Genomic DNA, 25814 nt, shown 5'->3' with positions numbered 1-25814 from the left:
TCCAGCAGCAGTGGGCTGATGCGGGCCCACTTCAGTTGGGTGAAGACCAGAAGCACCACCACATTCTGGACCATCTGAAGCAAGCACATTGGCACTCCCAAAAGAATTGCAGTAATCCATGCGGGAGATCACCATGACTTGTAGCAGCAGCTGAGTGGTGTGTTGGGTTAGGAATGGCCCAATTTTGCTGATGCTGAATAAGACAACGAGACCAGGGGACTGAGGCTGCATGATCAGAAAAAGTCAGTTGATCCTCAACCATGAGATTTTAAACAGCCTTGGTACAAGCAAGAGACAATGTGTTGGTGTTGATGTTAAAATTGTGATGAATGCATTGGCTGGCCTGGAAAACCAGGAGCTCCGTTTTACCAAGGTTAAAGCTGGAGGTGGTGATTCTGCATCCATGCTGACGTGTCCAAGAGACAGTTTAAAATCTAGTCTAAGACTGAAGGTTCATCTGAGGCAAATGACAGGTAGAGCTGGGTGTCATAAGAATAGCAGTGGTATGAAAAAGCGGATTATTGGCCCCAGTGAGGTTGTATATATGATACTGTGTATATGATATAGGGCCCCCGCATTGACCATTGAGGGACCCCAGTGGAGAGCTGGTGAGGAGGCGAAAGCTGACCTTGCCACAACACCCTGAATGAACACAGATTGGTAAGATTCAAGCTAGGAAAGTGCTCTGCCAGTGATGCCCAGGTCAGAGAGAATGGAGAGAAGGAACAGTTGACTGGATCAACTACGGCTGATGAGTCAAGCCTAGCTTGATGCCAGATTAGTTCTAGTCAAAAAGGAGGTTTCTTGACAGGAACTCATTAATTTAATTCAAAACCACTCACTCCTTTATTTATTTAATGTATTTATATTGTTCATTTGTATATTGTGAAGGATTTTTTTCTAAGAAAATTTTATTGTTTGGCATTGTAAGACCTTAACTTATCCTATTTACCTGAAGATGGTAGCAGATAACAGGATTTTAGAAAAACCTTTTAATTACCTGTCCAACTCAGTCCCAGATGATCTGCAACAATAGCCATCCGTAAATCTGTTCGCTCACAAGGACTTTGGGGACCTGATAATGTACAGAACAGTAATTCATTAGTAATAATCTTTTTCTGCTTATGCACAAATTACATTAAAAGAAAACAGATATTTGACCTTTTCTGGACACCTTTCCATCCAAAACAATAATAGCATTAATTATGGACATTTAAAAAATATTTCTATGAGTTAGAAAATAACATGGTTTGAGGTTCAGCTATTTCTCAATAAGGTGACAAGAAAGGGTACTTTGTAACAGAGACATTATGGGAAACTTACAGACCAACTGTTGTTGTGACTGTCTAGTATTTATCATCTAGACACAGTAACTGTCTTCAGAACCACATAAGACATGACTCTTCATGACAGACTCATAGTTATACTAAATTTTGGCCGGAAAGGTCGCATTCTAAAATGTCAACATCTGTAGAAATATGTGTGTTCTTCCAAACATTGGTTAGTTGACAATGACAGTAAAAATTCTACTAATACAAATTACACAATTACTTGGTAGCTGGCCCGCACATATAAACAAAGACCATGAAGTCATCAAGGGGCTGGTTGTGCCAGTGGACCAGTCCCTACTACTGGCATGCTTTACTGGACTACACAGAGTTTCAGTTGCATTCACACCTTGATGGATTGGACAAAGTGTTCCAAAACACAGGGGTGTTTCTATGTTCAACCAGTTCACACATACGTGATCACAAAATCACAATTGGTTCAGTTTTATTTACAGTAAAAAAAAAGGAGAGACGACCCAGATGTGAAGGAGAAACGTGACCTATTCTGGGTCATTGCACACCCCACTAGCTATACAAATCTTAACTTACACATTGCAAAGTGCAAGTATAACAATGGCAAGAAAGACCCTGTGTGTGTGTGTGTTGGTGTACTTTACAATCCAAGGTGTAAAGGTAAAAATACCCACGGCACAAACATAAGCTTATTCAGAATAAATCTGATTTGGAACAAACCAAAAATTTCCAGGTGTGAATGCAGCCAAATGTGTTGGCAGAGGGGACAGAATCTTGCAACGGGAACAAAACAGTACAGAATAAATCAATGACCAAAATAATTTAAATGACAACTACTGTTCTGAAGAGAAGATGTAAACACACCACAGCATTCCAGTCCATCCATTAAAACAATCACAATAATGTCATGCAACTACATGTGAAGTATATAAATCTATAGATGTATTTTAAACATAGTGTGAAAGTTTTACAAACTAGGCTTGATCTCCGCGATGGGAGGCGTTCGAGACCCTGTGAGTCCCTGACTGCCCTCCTTCCCACCAGTCCTCCTACTCCTTCTGCTTCTCTCACTGCCGGAGGCCCTGTCCGTCGTCGCCACCTTTGTCCTTACGGACGCGGCCCCGGCCTCAGCCCTCGAACCTCTACCAGACCTGGATGAGCGGGAGGGCTGGGAAGGCTGGGAGGCGTCCGACAGAGAGGTGCTCCGGGAGGTGCTGTCTTCCTCCGACTGCTCTGTCTGTACTTTTTTCTCCTCGTCTGATAGGCGGTCCACCAACTTTTGCGTTTCCCCACTAATGCCTTTAAAGTATTCAATGGTGCGCTTACAAACTTCACTAGGATTCTCTTGTGTGTGCTGTTTAGCCACTCCCCCAAATGTGACATTGCAAACCTGATTTCTCTCCTTTACTGCTTGCCTCAAGGGTAATTTTATGTCCAGCACGCTTGTTGGCAATGCGCTAACCTGATTTGAAACAAGTGAGCTGCCTGTTGCCCCAGATCCACTCTTTTTGATATCTTTGATAGGTATTCTAGACCGAGGTTCTACTTTGGCTATGGCAGGTTCTCTTCTTTTCCTGATCTCAACTGTAACTGCTTGTTTGGGTTTCTGTTTGCCTACTGCTGTCCCCTGTGTGTGAAATGACCAACCGGATGCCTTTACGGGCAGCCTCGACTTTGGCTGCTTGACTTCACTTTCTTTGACAGTTTCACTTTTTGATTCCGATAATAGAGGTCTGTGCTTTACTTCTGATTTCTCCTCTGTAACATCACAGCATAATGTTTCTATCCTGCTAGCTTTCTGAAGGGTGGGCTCAGAGGAGGACTGTAAATTAAACACCACACTTCCACATTGAATGTAGTTGGCCTGAACACTGGACGACTCAAGGTTATTGTTGTTGTTGCAGTTCTCAGCGGGGTAATCTCTTCCTCCTAACTTAAGGTCAGTGTACTTGCTCGACTGGCTTTCTGAACAATGGCTCTCTATACTGATGTATTCAGGCACTAAGTGACCTTCAGACATGTCAGCTTTACAGCAGGACAGCTCCCCTGTTTCTTTTTTCACAGTTATCGAGGCAGCTATGCCCATCTTAATAGGGGTGCGTAGTTTGGGGTCAACTTTAGAGGCTGTGATTGTGCATGAGGATGCAGTCTCAACTACTGCTTCACAAGTGGGGGCCTCAGTAACAGTATGAGTATCAGTGCCAGACTCTGCCGGGCTGCATGTTGCTGCTGTTGTTGTTGGTGTAGTGCTGTTGTCTATTGTAGTGTCTATTAATTTCAGCATCCCGTCTACAGTGAAACTTTCCTCTGGTTTTGACTGAGAATTTATTCCCAGGCTCTTGCCCCCTTTACCCTTTTCCCCTGTTTTAGGGTCAGAGGAATGCTCACCAATCTGAAAAAACTGAAGCCTCTCTTCAACAAAGTCTCTCTTGCTCATGTCAATTGCACCACTGCGGGTCATCTCAAACATCTTCCCTTCGTGGAAAGGGAAGGGGTTAGGCTCGCTAGTCGGTGTACTCTCATCAGTCGGTGTTCGAGCAGGAGTTGTGTCAGGTGTTGTAGCCTGTGATTTGTCCTCCACTGATAAACCAAAGGTCTTAGGGTCTTCCTCTTTTGTTTTAGACTCAAAAACTCCCTCATTCTCTCCACCTTTAGAAGACCAGGGGTCAAAGTCGAGGCCTTTGGTGGCAACAGTTTTAAACGTTGAATTCAACTCCTTTTCAAGCTGGTAGCCAAAACAGTTTTCTCCAATGCCCTGTCTGTCTGGATGTCTCCCTTCCAAAGTGTAATCTCTTTCATCTCCACTGCTTTTCACTGTAGATGTGGTGGTTTTTGTCTTCCCATTATTCCCCATTTCCTCACATTTCTCCTCCTCAATCACTTCAAGCTTTGACTGACTAAATGTGCGGTCAGATGTTTTTCCATCGTTGGAGAGGCTGGATGTTTTATGGTCCTCACTCAGTCCATCATCCTCATCCTGAAGGTCATACCCATCTAGAGAGTCTATTTCAGTTGCATCTGTGTCATGGGAGAACTCAGCTGTGGTTGCAATAGAGCAGTCAGTGATAGACTGGTCATTGCCATTTTGATCAGAGTCAGCATCATCTCCTTTGACAACACCTTCTATCCCATGGTCCTTATTCCCATTTTTCTCTGTTTTTTTGTGTTTCATGTGCTTTTCCCCCTCCTCTTTCATTTTAAAAGTATACTTTTTGACAGGAATAGGGTGAAAGACAGACTCATCATCAGAAGAATCACTATTATCAGCTCCAGGAGGAAGAGGGGATGGAGGTTGGACTCTGATGATGGGCTCAGCTAAGAGGTGCCTATCATGTTCCTCTTGAAGATTCACTTCCATCATCTCAGTCTCTGCCTCAGAAGAAGTACATGAACACCTTTTCTCAAGATGTGATTGTTCTGACTCTAGTGGAGGTGGTGGTGGAAACTCTATATAAGCCAGTCCTTTCTCCTTTGCCATCTGTCTCTCTGCATCCACAGTTTTTATTATATTCTCAGAGAGAGCTGACTTTATTTTTTCCTTCAAGGCATCCTTATACATACTGCTTTTTCGTTCTTCCTCCTCAGACTCCTCTGGGATGGTGCACGGCATGCCAGGCATGGGGCCTATAACAGAGTCTGGAGTTCTTGAGGTCAAGCTTGGTTCTTCTGAACTGGGGGTCTCGGGGGTAACAGGACTTTTACCGGAGCAATCCATGAAAGTCACTTGCTCTAGAGTGTCATCTTCTGGACTTCCCTGAGGAGATGAAGACTGTTTTTGCTTCATAGTATAAAATGTACCCCTTGACTCATGTACCGTTCTACTCTCATGGCTTACAATCTTCTTATAGGTTCCCAGCTGGCCTGATCCAGTCTCTTTTTCATACTGCTTTCCTACTTGGATGCTAACATATACAGGCAAGGGTTTAATAACTTTGAATCCCTCTGTGATGGCTACGGGATTTCCTTGTTCCAGATACTCTACTTGGTCACCATCAACCCCATTGCACACTATATTTGTACGACTGTTATCTATTGATTTGGGTGTATCGTGGATGGAATTGTTGGAGTCAGAAACACTGTGTAATCGGGTTCTTGTTAACATAGGTATATGAGACCCTGTACTCTGAACAGGATCAACACAGGCATCTAATTTAAAAGGGGCAGACTTTTGATTTTCTGAAAATTCAGATGGCTTTCTTACAGGAATTTGTGATTCCGAGTTTTTTTTTAGACTGTCACTCCGAGTTGAACTTTCTCTGACAACATATTCTGTATATATGATTTTCTTGGTGGTTTCTTGTCTTGGGGAGTTACTACTTTTGCTATTTTTCATAGAGTTGTGAATTTCAGAATGAGACAGTTTGGCAGACTGAGGCTTATAGGTGCCATAATGTTGGCTTTCAGAGTTTTTGAATAAACCTTTTTCTTCTTGACCTTTTCCACTCCCTTGAAATTTGCAGGGGAGATTAACTGACTGATTTTCTGAACATTTCCTGTGACCTATCAGAGTGTCAGGGGCTTTTGGAATGTCTGAACCAGCAAATACCTGATAAGCAGGCAGCTTGGTTTCCTGGAGTTTCCTAACTGGGGGATTTAAATTTTGGCCACCCTGGCTATTCTTGGGCTCATGTCTTTGAGCTTCTTGCTCAAACTTTAATCTTACAGCACTGACTTTGGAAGTTGACATTTGTACTGGTTTAGGGTTGTCTCTGGTGTATTCTTGAGATTTACTATCTCCATGATTTTTTGAAATTGCATCAGTGTACTGCAGTATTACTCTTCTTTCTGGACTGCTGGGTAAACTGGCACATTTTCTCTCACTGGAGGTAAATCTATCTCTGAGTCTTTCCCTGCTCCATTCTTCTCCACTGCCCCCATTCCTATATGATGACCTCTCTGGACTGCTGTGTGTGGAACTGGGCCTTGATCTGGACTCTCTGAAGTCTGATCTGCGAGACTTTTTTTCTGGGGAAGAGAGCTCATCGTTCAGCTGCTCTGTTTTATCACGAAAAAACTGAGATACTTCACTCAGTTTTTCCTCTGCTTCTTTAACAGTCCTGTCAACTCTGTCCTCATATGCAAGCTGCTCTCTGACATTTTGCCCGTCATCTGACACATGCATCCACACTGACTGTTTTGGATTACCTGGCTCAGGAGGATACTGTAACTGTGTAAGTTTGTCAAAGTTGTTATCAACATTGGCCATTCTGCCAGATTTATCAAATACGTTCCTCGACGACCTAAAAACATACTCAGTCCTTGGTCCGACAGATCTGCCCTCACTGTGACTGCTTCTGTCAGGTGACCGAAAGCGAGACCTGTCACTCAGATAGTCTTCTGTGTCAGAATGTGACTGGTCAATTTTTTCTGACAGTAGCATTTTTTCTGCAAAATTATAAGATTCTCCCCTTAGTTCTGATGATTCATCCTCATTGTACTCAACAGATTGCTGACTAAGCATCTTTAGTTTTTTGTAAGAGTCATCCGATACAAGTTGTGCTGAATTTGGTCGACTGTCGTCCTCTTGTGACATTGGTGTGTTCACTCTCGGAGAGTCAAGATACCCTGGGAGTGGTTCTTCAATGTCTTCCTCTTCCAGCCGATTACTCGGGTAATAATACATTTCTTTTTCTCCATGATTTTTTGTCTCTCTGATGATGACCTCCGTTGGTTCAGTTTTATTGCCTTTTTCAATGTGAACTTCAATTATTCTTTCAACCTTAGGTCTGGAATGAATATCTTCAAAGACTCTTTGTGACGTTTCCTCATTGGCAGATTTGTGTTCAAAGAGACCAACCAGTTCTCTGGAGGGGTCCTTGCCTGACTGAAATGCCTTCATTATGTCATGAACAGACATAGTTTCATCACACCTTTCTGAAGTCATGTCTTTGCCAGGCGGGTTATGATAGACCATTCTGGTGGTGGTGGTTATGTGAGTCTCTTCTTTTACCCTCATTCCAGTTCCCTTCGAGTCTTCATCAGGGCTGACTTTTACCGAGAAGCATTTACTCTGTTCAGGAGTTGGTGTAGCTTGATTCTGACACCCTCTAGAATCAGAATTGGTATATCTCACGGATTGTGGACTATCCATGGCTGCTTTTTTGTTGTCTTCTGTAGGCTCATAGCTCCTGATGACATGTACAACCTCAGTCCTTGTTTCAGTAATTACTGGGGGCACAGGGATATCCTGAAAAAGGGCCTTGGGGCCCATACCTTCAGCGCTTTGTGGAGCAGAGGGTGTTCTTTCACTCCTGGTCTCAAAGCCACTATCTGAAAGGGGGCTTTTATCCTGTTCATGTGAGATATCGTCTGGAGATTCTAACACAGTGTCTGCTCCAAAAAGTACATCTGTCCCTTTACTAGGTTCTTTGTCTGAAACCGATGACCTCATGTTAGATGGAGGCATTTTAAGCTTATTCTCCTGAACTGCAATGGTGGGTTTTAAAACACGTTTCTGCTTCTCCTTGCCTTCTACATCTTTCTTGACTTCATCTACTTGATGCTTTGCTTCATGTATTTTGGAGAAAGAGCTGCTACCAACATCGTTGACCAAGTAGTCAACCACTTTGGACAGGTTAAAGTCCTGGTCTGGTATTGTTTTTGATTTAGCTTGATGAACAACGGTCTCATATCTTGGTGGGTAGCTCCAGTTACTTGGAGGTTGTTCAACCTGCATCTTAGAGAAGTGAATGTCATCCAAAGAATCTCTTGCCATGGAAGACTTTCCATCCTTCACAGCTTCTTTCGTCAGGATTTCACTCACTTTTACCAAATCGTGTTTTACTTTTTCAACAATCCTGTATGGCTCCTCATCTTCTATCTTAGCCTCTTTGGGAGAATCAGACTGAAATCCTTTATTAGCTGTGGAATTTGGGTCTGTCTGTAAAATGGCTGACATCCGTATGAGGTCCTCTTTCATATCAGCAACATCTTTCAGAATCTCTTGGCTAGAGGACAAGGGTGATGTGGTACTCGATTTCAGACCAGCTGAAAAGAGCGGGGCTTTGATAGGAGAGAGAGTTCTGGCAAAAGATGACTGTAGTTGAGCATTGACCTCTGGGGCCACAGTCTTCCTGGGGGATAGAAGCGCAGCAGCTGATTTAGACACCTCAGGTAACTTTTTGAACTGTGGCTCTGGCATCACATTAATGACAGAGTACACAGGAACAGTCACTGTGCTGGATGTAACAGCAGTGGTGGCACTGGGAGGGGATCTAAAAGAAGCATAAAGGGAATTAGAAGCTGATGACCTAATTGACTGATAAGACGATGATGCTGAGGAGGACATGGACTTCAAGGTACCATAGCCAGCAGAACAAGAATTAAATGTTTTTTCAACCTCATCAAAGGCGGCACTGACATTTGTAGTTGCCGCATTGGTGGTCGCTTGTATTCTCTCCTGTAGGCTGCTTGTGAGGAGAGATGTAGGGGATGAAGAACGGTACTGTGAAGGTGACACAGTTCCATTTATCAAAGCTGCAGCACTCGGGGATGTGTTGGTTTTCAATGGTGAAGACAGCGAGGAAAAAAAGGTTCTTGCAGGGTTGATGGCATCTAAGGCAAATGAACGTACGGAGGAGAGACCAGGGACAGTTTTGATTGTGGACGATGTGCCACTTGAGCCTGTCATGGCAGTCTTGTATGGCAGAGGTGAACTGAACATTGTCAGCGAAGATTTAGGAGAGGCAGGTGGGGTCATGCCTCGATCAAGGAGAGGACTTGATCCTCCAGATGTAGTTATAGGTGAAGTCCTGGCAGACAACGTGGTCAGTCCTTTGGTAGATAATAAATCAGGCACGTTTTTACCTGGTGAGGCCAGAGGACTGGGAGCAATCTGGACAGGGTACTGGACCTGCTGAACTACAGTTTTTATAGGTGAGGAGATAGTTCTATAAGATCGGATGGGAGAGGCCATGTCACTAATTGATTTAACAGAAGAGGCTGGAGATCCTGGTACATTGGTCTTAATGGGGGAGGCAGAGTTGATGGACCATACAGACTTTAATGGAGAGGCAGACGGTGTGTTGGATGATGAACTTGAAAGGGAGCCAAATCCAGACTTGGCTTGGCCAGGGATGGAGACAGGAACAGGCGTCCACGCCTGATAAGATCTCGTTGAAAAGACAGGTTTGTGAGGGTAGCTAGAAGGCTGTGTTCTTGGTGAGCTTCGATCAGTTGTTTCTTCAGCAATAATTTAAACCAAAAGCAATAAACACAAAATTAAAATAAAAGAATTACAAACAAAACAAAAACCAGAGAGAGAAAATCTTAGTCAGTCAGAAGCATCATTACTCACAGTAGCAGGACAAAATGTAAAATCAAATGTAAAATCAATGAGTCATGGCAAAATACAGCAGACAAAGAATAATGCATGGATGAACAAAATGCTTTACAGACAGGTGGAGAAAAAAACAAGTTAATTGACTTTGATGTGCTTACACAATCAGCCTCCTTGCAATTGCGTCTTTTACTGTACTTTTTTTTATGCTGGTTACATTTCATTCAGTTCTAAAGCCTGAGATCCCACCACAAGAATATAGCATTAACAATAACAGCAAAAACAGAACAAAAATGTACTGGGCCATGGCATAAAATAAAATAAACTGTATGGTTGCACTTTACTGCTTTACTTTATTGATTCTGGTGGTGTTTTCATTTTTTCTTGAACCAACTGGAGGAGGTGTTTCATAGTTTTATATTTTTTCCTTGGTTGGACAAGCCTGGAGCATATCTTACCCTCAAAGTACATCATTTGGAAGAACAAAAAACATGTAATATTGAAGAAAACTTACTTCATCTGACTGTAGAATAAATGAAAATGAATGTAAAGTGCAACCTTTTACCACACTGATATCTACAGCTACACAAACCACAAAACCAGTAATAATTAAATGGCCACTGCAAGAATGGAAACAGTTCAAAATAGTTTTATTCAACATGAACTAATGCTTTTTTGCTTAAATTGTGACATAATCCTCAGAGTTTGGAGTTTTGACAAATGTAAATGAACAGGGATGATATTAAACAACATGAAGTAAGTAAGCAAAGAATAACAGACAGAAAAAAGACATGCAATCTTGTGATAAATGACATGTGTGTAAAGAAAAGGTCTCAAACATATTTTGTTGCATTAAAGTCTTTGTATGTTATGGGTGTATGGGGACGTAATGTATGATGTCTAATAGGAAGACTAAACTGCTTCAAATGACAAAATCGTGTAAGTAAAAATGGTAAACTCACTCGCTGCTGGGTCAGTCAAATAGCTGTAGCGCTTACGCAAAGCTAAGGAGGCAAAGGTATGACGTCGCTCTGGCTTTTCAGTCTGAAACAAAAAAGAACAATGGAGGCTTAAACATAAAATATAGTGAATTTATCTATTCTTTATCATAATTAACAGCAGTAGCCTGTGAGCTCAGACGCTAAAGGTGCATGAATGCCATTACTGCTGAAACACGGAGGAGCTGCAGGGCACCGCACCAGCTAGTCTGGGAAGTAAGGAGACACAGCACTAATTCACTGGTGTGGACAGAACATCTGCTATATATTTCTCATCGACTTAATTGAATTTCATGATAAACTTTACAGTCATTCTGGACTTGATTTACGATCAGATTGCAAAAAATAAGTTGTTTTTTCAACTTTAACCCACTCCATAATTAGACTTCACATCTTGTTCAGGGTTTTTGGAAGCAAACTTTTGAAACAAAGTAAGTTTTTCATTTTCAGCAATACTATCAACATTAAGTCTGGTGGGTGAGTTACTGCTACCTTTAAGGTTAGTGTTCTTGTGAAAATTGTTACTATTGAGTAAAACTGTTTTAGCATGTGCAGATACTTGAAATCAACTCAATGACAAAAACAGAACTAGAAAAAACTAAGCAGACAAATGATAAGAGTTTAAAACACCAGTCTGGTGCATTCATGGCTGAGATGAATAAGAGATGGAGAACAAGCTGCTGAGCAGAGGACAGGAGACCCTGACTGACATTGACGGCACATCATGCACTACACAACGGCAGTAAAAACATGCGGTCATAAGCATCTTTCACACACAGATTTCTTAGCACCTGCAGTCAGGCTAAGAAAAAAAGAGGAAGCTATTGCATGAGTTGATGAAGACTCTGTTTTACCTCATCATCAGGATCAGACTCCATATCCTGTGATATTCCAAGATGCATTGCAGCAGAGGAGAGAGGTGGCACAACAGACAGGGCAGCAAAGTTACAGTGAGCAGCGAGTGGAAACAAAATTTACGTGATGTAAATGAAGCAGCAAAAACAGCTGTAAAAATCAACAGTAAAATAAGGAAAGAAAAAGGAAAATTGTCTCAGTGTCAAAAATCGGTACAATTGTACACACACAATGAGCCAGGCACATGGAACAAGCATGTGTCATGTCTGGCTGCAGACTCCTCGAACTGGCACACTAAATAAAAGACACGGGCAGCAGGCAGTCACTGCTGACAAAATGAAATTCAGTGCCTCTGATGTCTGGACAATATTCTGCTTCATTTCCATGTGGATGATATGGTCCCACTCAAAAACAGAGAATATTCAAACACGGACACATTACCTTCTTGTGGGTTGGCAGTGTGATATTCAAATTGCAGACGGCAGTTGGCGGAACGCCCTTGGTGGTTTTTGGTTCTCTAAGGAAGGAGATGCGGCCGCAGGGCTCCTGACCCATATCTCTAATCTGAAAACAGTAGAGGACAAATAAAGACAATGTTCTGAGTTCAGAGCCACATGAAAAATATCCAGAAGAAGATGTTTGGATAATAACAGTAAATATCTGGATAGTTGCTGCTGGAGAAATGTCTTCTACTTAATGACTGATATTGGGCCAGAAGGTTCTGCACATCTTAGCTTAAGAGAGTTCGACCCTCGGAACTCTCTAAGATTCTCTTTGCTCTAGATGACTGAGAACATTCACCGGTTAGCTTCTGCAAAAACTCGTATCAGCATGCTTTTGTCTATTTTCACATAAGCTAAAGCTCAGAAAATTGTGAGAATTGCAACTGCCAAACTGACTATTGTTGGATAGTAAATAAGTAGATAAAAAAGAAGCAGAACTGTACTTCATACCTTCACATTAAAAGGAAGCCTATTTTCTTTGAAGGAGTAGAAGTTAAAAACCAGCTGCTGCCCGCTTTTGGTGAGAGGCGACAGGTTGCCGTAACAATCCACGTGAATAGGTTTACCCTCAAGGACCTACAGAGTTCCGGTGCAGGAGAAATAAGTGAGTGATAAGCACAATATAACAGCTGTATTAAATGCTTGCTGCATGCATGTTGCACCCAGGATCAGACACTCCCACCTCAATATCTTTGCTCCGAGCCACCTCCTCAAAGTTCTCTTGTTGTTCAAGAGTTTTATCCACCTTGTCGTCCGTCATGCAGAAACAGCGAAGCCGAGCCTCAACGACGTCGTTCATCTTGGCAAACACCACAAACTTGGCCAGATATGGCACGCAGATCAGCTCCCGGTATAACTGAGACGCCAGACTCACCGTCTCAGGAATCTGGTGACAGTCTGCAAGCCAAAACCTTTGGAGTGACAGCGAGAGCAGAAGAGAGACGGGAGGAGGGAAAAGGGAATACTGAGTCAGCGAGGACAACTGCAAAACTCTAGTCACATTTCTATATGACTTCACTGTTTACAGATCAAACAAGATGTTATTTCTGAGGTGAACATAAAACAGTTGTGTAGTAAGCTAATAAGAGAATTTAGAAAGAGGGCTCCCCTAACTATTGGTCAGGTGGTCACCAACACTATTGGTCAGGTGGTCAGAATTGAAAAGGGTTTAATTTGGACAATAAACTTGATCATCAAGCTTAAATGACAAGAGACTTAAAGCTTTTATTGTACATCCTGTTTTACATCATCAATGTGTGGATCTGCAGCATAATCCTTGGTTTCATCCTCGTGCTTTACTTCAGCCATCTACACTGACATCCTTCCACCTCTACCTGTGATTCCAATGTTATTGTGCTAATATTGCATGGAAACACCTACTATACGGATGCACACGGTTCATAATGAGCTGCCTTTTTGGTTGAAGAGGGTCACCTGCACGCAGGATGTGAATGCCTCACCTGGCCGACACGTTTGTGGTGAAGGAGACACATTCAGTTACAAACGACAGCGGCGTGGTGCCCGTGATGTCCTCCCACTGAGCAGGAGATGTCCCTCCTGCATGAGACAGGGAAACAGATCAGCTCTGGCTTTTTAACCTTCAGCCTGTTCTCATGCTGTGATTAGCTTCTGTAATTATAGCTTTAACAGCTCTCTATTATCCGTTTCCTTAAATGGCCACAGAATGTCCATGGATTTCCAGTGGCACAAATGGCAAAAGGACTTGCTGGATTATAAAGCTAGACTGTAAATGAAGACGGTGGTGGGTCTGCAGAAGCTGTGTTGCTGTGCCAGAGTCACGTTCTCACCTGTGATGCTGCAGAGCAGACGCAGACACGGTGCACAGTCGCCCCGTTGGCCGCTAGGATGACCTTCGGCCGATCGAGGAGGCACTGGAATTGTCATAGTGATGGGTTTGTGGAACTTCCTCCTCCTGGGCTCCACCGTGACGATGGGGCTAAAGGTGGCTCTGTTCCCAAGGATGGCTCTTACCAGCTCATCTGGCACAGGCTGAGCCTGAACACAAACACAAGATCACAGAGTAACACACTCAATCTGTATTTGCTGATATAACTCTGACAAATGTTCTACTTTTCCCCAAACTTTTAGCAAAACCATTAAAACATGTGAGGATTAATCAATACTGAGCCAAAAACAGCTCAGCTATGATAAGATAATCTGTCAGCATCCACACCAAATCAAGAAGCTACTGAACATTGTTCTGGTTAGAGGAGCCTGGGGGTACCTGCAAGCCAACACGGATTTTCTTGGTGAGTGCCCCCTGTGGGAATGAAGCCTGGACCATGGGCACGGTGCTGCTGGACAGCATGCCTCCATCAGGGCCCATGTGGTTGGAATCCTGCTTTATCCGTGACACCACAGCGAAATACTGAGGAAAATCTGTCGTGACAATGCGGCAAATGCGCTTCTTCTCCAACTCAACAGGACTGTCCAGCTCTAAGAGGGAAATATTTAGAGCAAAGCTCAACTGTAACATTCGCTCACTCTCTGTGTTGCTCTCTCAAAAAATGAGAACAATCAAGTTCCTCAAGAGACTGAACAAGAGTCTACGCTTCTGTGTAGGCAGGGACATCTCCAACTGTCACTGTTGACCATTTGATTCTGTGATGCATCAGACACGGGACTTTCTTTTACCTTCATCCATTCCAGCGAGCAGCTCGGTGAGGTCTTCCACTCTGATGTCAAACTGGTGCTCTCTCCATGTGTCACCATTGTCACTCCTCAACACTATCAGCTCCCTTTCTTTTCCACGCATTGAACCAAAATGAGGGATCTCCACAATAACGGGACTAAAACACAAAATGTTCCCAGTAAAATGGATCTGGGTGGAAAGTAAAATGGAAGTATTAAGTACAAAAAGGCCTCAGAGTCTTCTTACCCAAGGAACTGAGCCCCAGCAGGTCCGACCTCTATCAGGCGACTGACCAGGCCTTCTCCCTCCACCATGGGTGGGGGGTAAGCTAATTTATGTCTTTTGGCCAAGCGACAGGTGATGCGAGTGGGTGCAGTGCACTTCCTGGGAGGTATGATGATACGCATGCCGGTGTGACGGCTTCCTCTCATGGAACCGCCACGGGCATCCACCATGAAGCTGACCAAGAACCTGCACGGTGTTGGAGAACGGTGTAAGAAAAGAAGAAAATGGCACAACAAAGACAGACAGAAACCACAACACAGACACAAATGAGGAGGACGAGGCCCATGCTGTGATCACCAAATCACCAAACAAAGAGAGGAAGAAAAGAGAAAATAAGGATAAAGAGCAAGACAGATGCTTTCAGATGAGTTCTAAAACGTATCAGTTCTCACCTTCACTTTGGCTCATTTTAGAACATTAAACATGACCAGAAACTGAGCAGGAGACTAATGATGTTGGAGAAGGTTTGCTGGCTGAAGGTGCGACTATTGCCATAGTTTCAGTCTCACTGAAGCAGCAATCACCGATCAAACGTAAACACAGAGGTTTTATGAAGATAAGGTAAACGTGTATGATCTTCCATGTTCTCAGGAATAAGAAAACCTTTTAAACTTGTTATAGACAAACATAAAAATTGAATATTGAGTCTGATGTAGCCATTTGTTCTGTTCGCAGTCTCAGTTAGCTGAGGTACAACGTTCCAACACACTGAGTCTGTGTCTATAGTAGCTGTTGGAATCAGGCTTCTACATGACATGTATGTTGAAAGATGTAGAAAAGTAGGGGTGCGAGTTTTCCCAACACATTGACTGGACACTACTAAGCTCCACTGAGACACTACTAAGCTCCACTGAGATAAAGAAGGCATAAAGACTACTGCAGATCTGAGGAAAAGAGAGGGATAAGATGAGAGGAGAGGAGAGGAGAGGAGAAGCAGGGAGCGACATCACTGAGGCATCATGGGTGAAAGGTGGCAGACTTGATCATCACCTGGAGTCATACTGGGGGAGCGGGGAGGAGAAGCTGCAAAAAAACACACACACACACGGAGACAATGCAGGAGGCAAACCCCCAGAACCTGGTTTTAGTATGTTTGTTATTCATGACTTGGTGTGAAATAAGATTCTAAGCTACAGGTGGAAGACATAAAATGGAAGAGAAATGACACAATATAAATGGTGATGGTCAAAATGATAATAATGCTAATAATTCATTTCAGAACTATAATGATAAAAAGGGACTTTAACTACACCAAATAGAACCATATTTTAACACATTTAGGTAAAAAATGCATCAATTTACCGGTACATTAGCATCATATTTATGATGGGAACAAACCTTACTGAGCTGACCAAGTAAAACACAGTAGTCAAAGGAACATGTGGAGGTGATCATGTGTGTGGATTTAGGACATGCACTGTGGAGGGTGGGCTGTGTAGAGCAGTGCAGCCCTGTGCAGCCATGCTGCAGCCTGGCTGCGTCCCTACTGCTGCACAGCTGCGTCTCTGCTGCAGCCTCGGCTGAACAATAACGTTTTTATGAGAACAACCAGAGATACTGCTCAAGAGCTTTCCTGTACTCTTGCAGGGTTGACCGAAGCAGACAGTACAGACGGAGTGGTTCTTACCCGGAGTGAATGGGGCTGGACATGGTGTTGTGGCTGTGGTCCACGGTGTCTGGAGTCCAGCTATAGCGCCGCATGCACTCAGAGTTGTAGTCTCTGGTCACAGCCAGGTGCTGAAGAAAGTGATCCATTATAGAAAAGATACACGAGTACAGGAGGGTGAAAAAAGAGGAAGATAAAGAAAGACAAAGAAGGATAGAACTGCAACATCAAACAGCAGTAGATGAATTTAAATTAGTGAGCCAAATGATAAAGATGGATGACCAGAAGAGGCAGATACGACCCTCCTGTCTGCTCTAAGACTTCCATTCATGCATGGTTTACAGCACTGGCATCAGCACATTTGTAGCTTTACTTTGTTTAATTAAAATATGAGTTTATACAATTAGGCCATAAACTGACACATGTGCTTCTGTATCTTTGCTGTGGCATCAGATGTCAATGAACAACAATCATGATGATGAACTATGATGAACTTCTATGAGATGAAGTAATATGGACACAAACTGATCAGAAGCAGTAACGGTTCAAGACTTACACCACAGAAATAAAAATCAAATAATATAGGTGAGAAATAAGGTAAATGTCTAAGAACGTCATACTATTCTACCTTGTTGAGGGGGTCAACCAAGTAGGAAATATCTTTACAGACACTCTGAAGCTTAAGACAGAAAAAAAGCCAATTCAAAACCACTTCAATATGTATATATTTTGCAGGGAAGCCCTGACAGTGTAACAAATCTTTTTGGTCATGAACTTATTAATAACACTAATAAAGTGAACATATACAGTTACTCCTGACCTCTCGATGGAGGTTTTTCCCACAGAAAGGCAGAGGAGCCATTTCCCAGACCTCTAAAACCAAAAAAACTCTTCATCCAGGCCCTTCGAGCTCTCAGCACTTTGGATAAAGCAGGAATGGCATCAGCCTGCTTTTATTTCACTTAATCTTTTTTTTTTTTTTTTAAATCGAACCTTCTAAAGAGTAAATTTGTTTTTAGACCAAATATAGAGGCGAGTAGATCCGAGGCTGTGAGGAAAAGGATTTGGCAAATGTGGGACAAAGAAACAGACAAAGCTGAGGATGAGGAGAAAGTCATCTTACCGTGTCTTTTGTGGGGGCCAGAATCTCTTCAATCATCATACTGTCTCGAGCAAAGGAGCTCCGGTTTAGTGTGTTGGACCTATCCGAACTGAAGGAGCGGAGGCTAAATGTTACCAGGCAACCCAGCGCCGTAGGCAACAACAAGTGACGGGCAGAAGAAGGCACAACATAAAACACAAAGCAGTCCATTACTAAATGCAACCTCCAGGGAACTGGTTTCACTGGACTGAGAGTCCAAAAGGAAGCAAAAAATAGAAAATCTGACATTCAGGAAGGTCTTCAGAGATCCAGAGATGGAAATGAGAGGTCAGTGTGTTTCCAATAAGACACAGTTAAGAGATATGACTGGAGGTGGCAGAAGAGAACCCACTCCTTCAAAAGAGTCTGAGGAATTACGACACGTCCCTTTTTCCACATCTCAAATGTAAAGCTCGCGTCAAACTCATGATGGCGTGAATACAAATAGCACAAGTATAGCAGCTGAGGCAGAATATATATAGACTATAATATAAAGACTTTTTGATCTGACACGCTGCAGCCTGATGTGAAGTTGTTTGTCTGCGTTTCAGCCTGGCATACTCGAGATAGTGTGTGCAAGCACAGAGCATTTCAATAAAATGACTGCATCTTTAGAAAGTGAGACCAACATGAGCGGCCGACCAGGCCGTGTCAGTCCTGAGGAGGAGTCAATGGGCTGTGATGCTGGGGCAGAAACTGCAGAGTTCAGCATTTCTGAACGGCCACACTATTCAGGACAGAGGGAGGCCTTTTGTAGTGCAGCTCACCAACCCCACAATCAAAGTTACCAAGCAACTGGCTATGGCCTGAAGTAGCCTCTGCTCAGCCAGGACCCCTTCATCCTTCACAGTTTCACATCCATCTGACACTAACAACATTTTTTTCTGCTGTCCCAGACTCCATCTGCATGGTGGGAGATGGTTTCATAGCTCGACCAAAGATCTTCTCTGAACCATTTTACTCTTGATCAATCAGACTCCTCCTGCTCCTATGCGGACATGGTCGATGCGTGTTCCTGTCATGTCTGTCATTGTGTGTTCCTGTCCTGTGTGTGCGTGTGCTGATGCAATTAGCTGATTTCCATCTCTGTAAGTCAATATGGGTTGAATGTAAATGATCATATAAGGGATCATAATAAACAGAGGAACATGTATGATCCCTGGAAGTTACACTCACTGTCATGTGTCTACACACACACACACACACACACACACACACACACACACACACACACACACACACACAGACAAACAAAGACAATAATTCGATCGACATTTCCACGCAGCTGACACCAAACAAGTGTCCCCAACAAAATCTAAAGGTCATAGTGTGGCTGCCTTCCTCACACCTGCACCAGGTGCACAGGAGGCTACACAGGTTCTAGTGCATCTCTTGCATGTATTTTAGATGAGAAAATAAGGTGACTAAAGTATCTCATAATAAATGAACAAGAGCAAAATACATCACAGCAGCATATCTGCAACCAACACTTGCAGGACGGTAGCAACAGACCATGGATGACTTGTGGTTAGTTATTGGGATAAACAGGGGGTCACAACTGAGGGGACATCAATCACAGGTAAAGGTGGACTCTGCTACTCTTCTTACCTGATTCTAGGGCTAGAATGATGGAAAGGGTGCAGAAAAGCAAGAAAAAAACAGAGTGAATAGCAAAGAATTTTGAGGACATTCCAGCATGATGTGGTTGATTGTATCCTGTGTGGCCCAGTCTAAAGCTCGCGTGTATACTGGTGAGAGTGGAGGCAGCTATTGAACCTGTCTTATTCTTCCCTCTTCACCACAATTATTGATCACATTCACATTAATGATGTTCCAATGTCAGCTCATTACACCCCCAGATGGAAGTCTTTCACTTCGTTTACTCTTTCCCTTCTGGTTGGGGTCAGCTGATATAAGCAGCTTCCTGTCATGGTTACAGTTGCTCTTTGAATCCATCCAACCATCACAGCATGTCTGCTATCTGCCTGTGAGATGACCACACACTCCTGATCTACCGACACACTGTGCTCACCATGCAAATCCATGCTGGAGCTGCAGCTGCTCCGAGGTGACATTAAAGACTTTATCACTGGTGTCATGGACCATGTGAGATCTTTGCAAAACTTTGAACAAGGCCACACAGAATGCTGAGTCATTATGTGGGGTGAATCATTGCATGGCATCGTTCCATCAGCTCTCTCTGGTCTGTTCCACTATTCAGTCACAGTAGCAGCTGGACGATAGGCCACCTGATAAATACTATACAAGGTCCATATGGTTTAATAAATGGATGCAGACCAGACATATAAATAGCGAGGATCAATAACAAGTCTAAAACACATGAAGTAACTACCTCCACTTAGAACTGAGCATACGGTAATTAAGTACTGTGGAGCAAGAGATGACAGCATTGCAGCACAATCCTGTCAGTGCATTCTTAGTTCTCACCTGGCGGAGCGAGCACCGATGCTGAACCCCATGTACCCCTCCTGGGGCAGAGAGTCATCCCCCAGCTCTTTGAGGTCCTGCGGTCGCAGGTATTTGTCAGTGTCCCCCGTCATAGCATCATCTCCTGGAGATGTGTGGAGTCAAATAAAAATAATTATTTTCCATAACTTCAAAAAGCACTGCAAATCAGTACATATGATGCGACAGTACATTATATTATTATGGTAGACGAGGCCTTGGACCACTCTTTCATACCGCCTCGGTGCCGAAGCTCCCTGCAACTTTTGTCGTTGCAACATCTAATTCGACCGCAAAAACACTCACAAATAACAGCGCTGCTGTTGCAGTGGATCAATCAACACTGCTGAGAGAAAAGACATGCAACGACGGCAAACGCAGCTTCTTTTACAGCACCCAAAAGCGCAGTAAAGGATGCTGCAGTAGCAGCCCCCAAGCCAGCAGAGAATCAGCCGATAGTCTAAAACCGCAGCGCACCTCGATCAGCGGACCGGTGAACAATGACATGCCGGTCAATGTAGCCCGCAGAACGGATGCTGTGCTTCCCCTGTTCCCGCATGTCAGACTGTCCTGCCTGAACCACAGTGCTCTTCCACCGCAGACCCCCTCCTGCCTCCAGTACTGCCGCACTCCAATCACACCCATCAAGTCACATGGCTTTAAACACACAGCGCTTCCGGTGTTTTCAAAATAAAAAGACATAGCTGCAAACGTGTACAGTAAAATGCGTCCGGTAGATTTTCGTAGTAGGGTTACGTTAAGCAGTCTGTGGCTACTGTATGATTTTACATATCGTCCTCTAGGAAGAAAAACATCCAGGTAGGACTGTTAGTTTACGTAAACTAGCTAATCAGGAACTCGATTCTCTCTAGTTATACGATGTAAATAAGTATTGGTGCATCGTGCATCATTTAGTCAAATTTTGTAGTCATACAAACAAAAGACAGGTCAATAGGCGAGGTGATCATTTTAGGACAGCTTTGTGCAGAAATGTCTTAATATGGTGGAAATAAAACCAATGCACCAACGAATTTTCTGTTAGCTGTTCAACTTTACCCCTTTTGGCGTATTTCCGTGCCATAGACTCACAAATAACACCACAAACTGTACACACACACACGCTCACACCTGGTTTACATCATATAACCAGAATCGAAAATGTAAAAGCTGTCTTTTAAAAAACGATCTGAAGTCAGTGAATGCTGTGAAATTTTATTCTAACTTACCCTTTTGTAAAGCAGCCATATTAACCAGAGAAGCACCTCTTTTACTAAAAGTTCCACAGAATACGATAGAGAGCGATAGAGAAGTGGACCATTGAGAGCTTCTGCCGATGGAAAAAGTCCCTCTCTCTTCACACGCAGTTAACTCTGACTTGCGCGTTTGGTCGTCCGGTGCGCGATGCGGAATTTATCCCGCTAAAAACATGATTAAAACATGCTTTGTGACACCTAGGCACAAGGGTCTAGGCCTACTCCAAACATTAAATAACTGAGTAGTTCCCCTCTTCAGGTTATCTGATATGGGCGGTCACATCGGGGTTAATGCTCCTCCAAGCAGCTCAAAAAGGAGCTCAACTGATTGGATTTAAAGAGAGAAAGTCCTGGTGCGCCTCTTGCTCGGTGGCATCTAACAGCGAGCTTCGGCAGACAAAGAGTCAACAGCAGGCACCAGAATGAAAAGCGTGAACAGCAGATTGTCACTGGTTTAACTGGGGAAGAAACAAATTAAGCCTCTTTTCTGTCCCACCTTTCCTTCCTGCTATTATAATTAGATATTAAAATAATGAGGACGCAGACACAGTTTTCTCAAGTGTTGAGCAGTATAGTGGCCTGCTCTTTGCATTCTCACACAATGAAACTTGCACAAGCCAGTGAGCTCAGAACAAGAGTCGACAGAAAAGTGTCTCCTCAGGGATTATGGAGATATTCTAGCGGTGCAGCAGAGATCAGCAAGGAGCCTTCTTCCCTTAAGATAGCAGAGCTTAGCATGAGATACATGTGTGAGTGCTGGACACGTACTGTAGATCCAACAAACCAGTGGTCCAGGACTGGTCCCATCCTGCAAGCTCAGCCTCGTGCAAAAGATATATGTAAACTCTTTTTCTCCTCTAACTCATTGAAACACCCAACGATTAACTGAAACCAGTCTAACACAGCCACCAGCAAAATGTCCCAATACAAATACACACAGTAAAAACCAGAGAGGACGTTTAATCAGAGGATTTGTGTGTGTGTGTGTGTGTGTGTGTGTGTGTGCGTGCGTGCGTGCGTGCATGTGTGCGTGCGTGGCTTGCTGTATCATTTGACACAGAAACACCACCTGACTGTCCCCTGAGCAACAACACATGAACAAGCTCATCAATTTTGCAAGCCTGTTGCCTCTGCGGTTCCAAAACAAAATAGAGACTCATGTGGATGGTTGGACACAAAAGACTGGTGGTGTAAACTTGGCAAAGCAGTTTGACTTCCTGCAAACATACGATGCCAGGTGTCAAAGTTAGAGTTCCTTAGGAAGTTTAGAAGAAGTTTAGGAGTTGGGTGCAGACAGACTGTGTTGTAGAAGGAGAATGTCTGAGGCTTCATCTCAAGAGAGCAAATGTGGTTGAAATGTGAAAATGACAGCACTGTCAGATTTCAGCAGTCAAGCCTGACTTTGACAAAATAATCATTTATTAATGGATTTCTTGATCTGGGGAAAAACCCTGTTTAAAGTGTTTAAAAGTACTGCAGGATATAAAACACAAACTTCACACAGTGTGTGTGTTTAATGGTTTTTCAGGTTCTGCTGGTGAGAAGAGTTATTATCATAGCTTCACAGCAGACGGCTGAGATTTTTAAGGTGTTAAAGGAAAAACACAGGAAAGTGGTGGCATCTGATAAAGACTCCTCATGGAGGGTTTCTGGCACACTGATGTCAACTGTTTGATTCAGACACACATTTATTGAAACATGCACCTTAATGGACCTGGCACTGCTTCACGCAACACTGGGAGGATGTTAGGACTAACCCTAGCCCTACCTTCATCATCTGACATGTCCAGGTACTCGTTCATGGTCTCTGGGACGTTGATTTTGTGTTTTTCTGATGTGCTCTGTAAATGAAACAAATGATTATGAATAAAATGCCCACAGGCCTCAACACGTTGCCAGTGTTCACACTCCGGGCACAGTGTGCTTCCAGCTACATTTAAAACAGAAGGACTATGTGGCAGTGACAGAGGGAATCATATTGGTTGGTTTAAGGCTGGTGTCCCCTCAGACTGCAGCGTTTACTAGAGGCCTCTCACCAGTGAGGAGGAATGACCTTCCTCTTAAGTTATTCATTTGTGACTAATTCACTGAACTGCTGATGGTGCAGGATCCTCACTGACCTTCCTGTCCATCTCCCACTCACTCTCACAGCATCCTGCCACCCTTTTGTCCCCACTTTCAGCCCCCCCGCCCCCCCCCCCCCCGCCACCAGTACGGACACGTGTGGATCACATCTCCGTTAGTGAGCTGAGTTATTTAAGGAGAAACCTTAAGCTCCAATTTAAGGCTTCTCTCTCTTTCGCCCTCTTAATCAGGTTAACGTCACACATGTGACACATTTAGACTTACTGACATAGCTGCTGCCTTATTTACAGGTTCTACACACAAACCTCCTTCAGACCTCCTACAGACTTCTGCTGTATTATTGCAGCTGACAGATCCTTTTACATCTTGCTCTGGCAGAAATATTGTTAATATTGTCAGTGTACCCAAATAGAAGGCTGCTGTGATCTCTATGGCACATTCAGTCTCTACTGTGGAAGACTTCTTGTATTTAACCTTCTACACTAAGCCTTATTTATTAGTTTGTAATCTATCAATATTGTGACAGATATGAAACATCAAAAGAGAGCCAGTGTCTCACCATAGCAGCCAGGCTTTCATCTGTCACAACTCTCAGTGTGTCCACCACAGAGATGTAACCAAGGCGACATGCGATGGACAGGGCAGTGTTCCCATTCTGACCAGTAACACAACAAAAAGAAGGCATCAGTAACAGAAAACATCAGGTGATTAATGTTTAGTTTTGGCATGGGTGCACTGACCACAGTGAGCTCGTTGGCTGAGGCACTGTGTTGGAGCAGCAGGTTGACAATATGGGTGTGGCCCTGCTGAGCTGCCTGATGTAGAGGAGTGTAGCCATTCTGGAGACACGCAACTCATCAAAGTAAAGAAAGGGACCAACACATGTGGGACAGCACACAGTGTTTGCCGTCCTACCTTGGTTTTGCCATTGATTCTTGCATGGTTTTGAATCAGGAAGTTTGCCATTTTTGCATTGCCATAGTGACAGGCCACATGTATCGGTGTATAACCCATCTGAGTAGAGGAAGGTAAACAGAGAAAAGGCATGGGGGGGGTGAATATATACAAGAATATTTACTAGCATCTACATTGTGCTGATTGTAGGATTCATTTTGGAAGATTCAATTTCTAACCGACTATAAAGGAAGAAATGATGCTGCTGTGTTACATGACTGTAAAGGCAACGAGTGCCGTGTTGATAGAAAGCACTTGCTGATCAGCTGTGTGCATGTGAGCAGAACAGCAGCATCATCAGCATCATTAGCAGAGCAGTAGCAGCTGAGCAGCAGCAGCCGCCACAGCATAGCAGTGGTGGCAGCAGCAGTATGCTACAGTCTGTACATGTGTGTTTGTATCTGGGACGTCACCTTTGTCTGGGGGTTGACATCAGCCCCGTGGTTGAGAAGGACTTCTGCAACATTGATTTTGTCCTCCTGAGCTGCTAAATGGAGGGGTGTAAGTCCACTCTATGTATGATATAGAAACAAGACAAGCTTTGTTATGGTGAGAGCACATAGTAACAGGTCATGTGATCCAGGAAATAAGCTGCAACAGCAAGCCATGTGAGCATGTACCTTATTGCAGACATTGACATTAGCATTCTTGGCCAACAGCAGTGACACCAGGTCCACACTTCCGTCTTGTGCTGCCAGATGTATGGGGCTGATGCCCTGTCGTGTTACTGCGTTGATGTCAGCTCCGTACTCCAGCAGTGTGGTCCCAATATCCATTTGGTTCTTTTTGGCAGCAATGTGCAATGGCGTGTAACCATTCTGGCACCATCCAGAGAAATAAGAGGTTTAAGAATGAAGAATATAGCTCAGAAGAGCTTCAGATATAGATTACTAAGGATGATTAGCCTTCCTCTAAAAGTAGCCCAGTCCTGGTCCACAGAGTGCAGCAAGTCTCTTAAGTGACTGTCCAGCCTAAAACTACTGTATATTCTGACTACCAAGAGAGCATCCTAACCTCAAGTTGAACCTCAAGTCAACATGACACTAGTGGCTTATTTCTGCTTGAGCCAGATATTCCCCATCTGATGGTTTGATGTAAGAACTATGCAGTATATCAGGTAAACAGGAATTGATTGATTATAGGAAAACAATGTTTATATTCAATTAGACCATCAGGGCAGAAAGGACAAAGCAGGACTCTTGCAGGGTACATTTTCATACATGTCACTGTAGATCACATACAGAAGATTAGAGTGACAGTGCTGAACATATAAGCTGGGTGAGTTTAGTGCAGAATGCTGGCTAAGGTGTGTTTGGGTGGGTACCTTGGCAGCAGAATGGGGGGACGCTCCCTGATCCAGCAGTAGCAGTGCCACCCTCTGATTGTCGTAGTGAGCAGCTACATGCAGGGGGGTTAACCCGCTCTACAGCAGCCAC

The 25814-nt window shown here is 43.6% G+C and overlaps 1 protein-coding gene across 1 annotated transcript in view; it reads right to left on the bottom strand.

The window, feature by feature from the left end:
* LOC130534213 (ankyrin-3-like) overlaps positions 1-21257 on the bottom strand; it is a 30386-nt gene extending 9129 nt beyond the window's left edge. The window contains exons 1-17 of the mRNA XM_057048224.1: positions 20564-21257; positions 20069-20192; positions 17603-17690; positions 16501-16610; positions 15864-15896; positions 14835-15160; positions 14591-14745; positions 14181-14392; positions 13744-13951; positions 13396-13492; positions 12618-12846; positions 12386-12511; positions 11874-11996; positions 11432-11458; positions 10542-10623; positions 2277-9482; positions 1001-1075 (exon numbers count right to left, since the gene is read on the bottom strand). Coding sequence (XP_056904204.1) covers positions 1001-1075; positions 2277-9482; positions 10542-10623; positions 11432-11458; positions 11874-11996; positions 12386-12511; positions 12618-12846; positions 13396-13492; positions 13744-13951; positions 14181-14392; positions 14591-14745; positions 14835-15043 — 8749 coding nt within the window. The 5' untranslated portion in view covers positions 15044-15160; positions 15864-15896; positions 16501-16610; ... (1 more) ...; positions 20069-20192; positions 20564-21257. The remainder of the gene's footprint in view (positions 1-1000; positions 1076-2276; positions 9483-10541; positions 10624-11431; positions 11459-11873; positions 11997-12385; positions 12512-12617; positions 12847-13395; positions 13493-13743; positions 13952-14180; positions 14393-14590; positions 14746-14834; positions 15161-15863; positions 15897-16500; positions 16611-17602; positions 17691-20068; positions 20193-20563) is intronic.
* Positions 21258-25814: the final 4557 nt, after the last annotated feature.

This window comes from Takifugu flavidus, chromosome 11, assembly GCF_003711565.1.
Source record: "Takifugu flavidus isolate HTHZ2018 chromosome 11, ASM371156v2, whole genome shotgun sequence".
NCBI classification, from domain to species: domain Eukaryota; kingdom Metazoa; phylum Chordata; class Actinopteri; order Tetraodontiformes; family Tetraodontidae; genus Takifugu; species Takifugu flavidus.
This window is presented reverse-complemented; position numbering and strand designations above follow the sequence as displayed.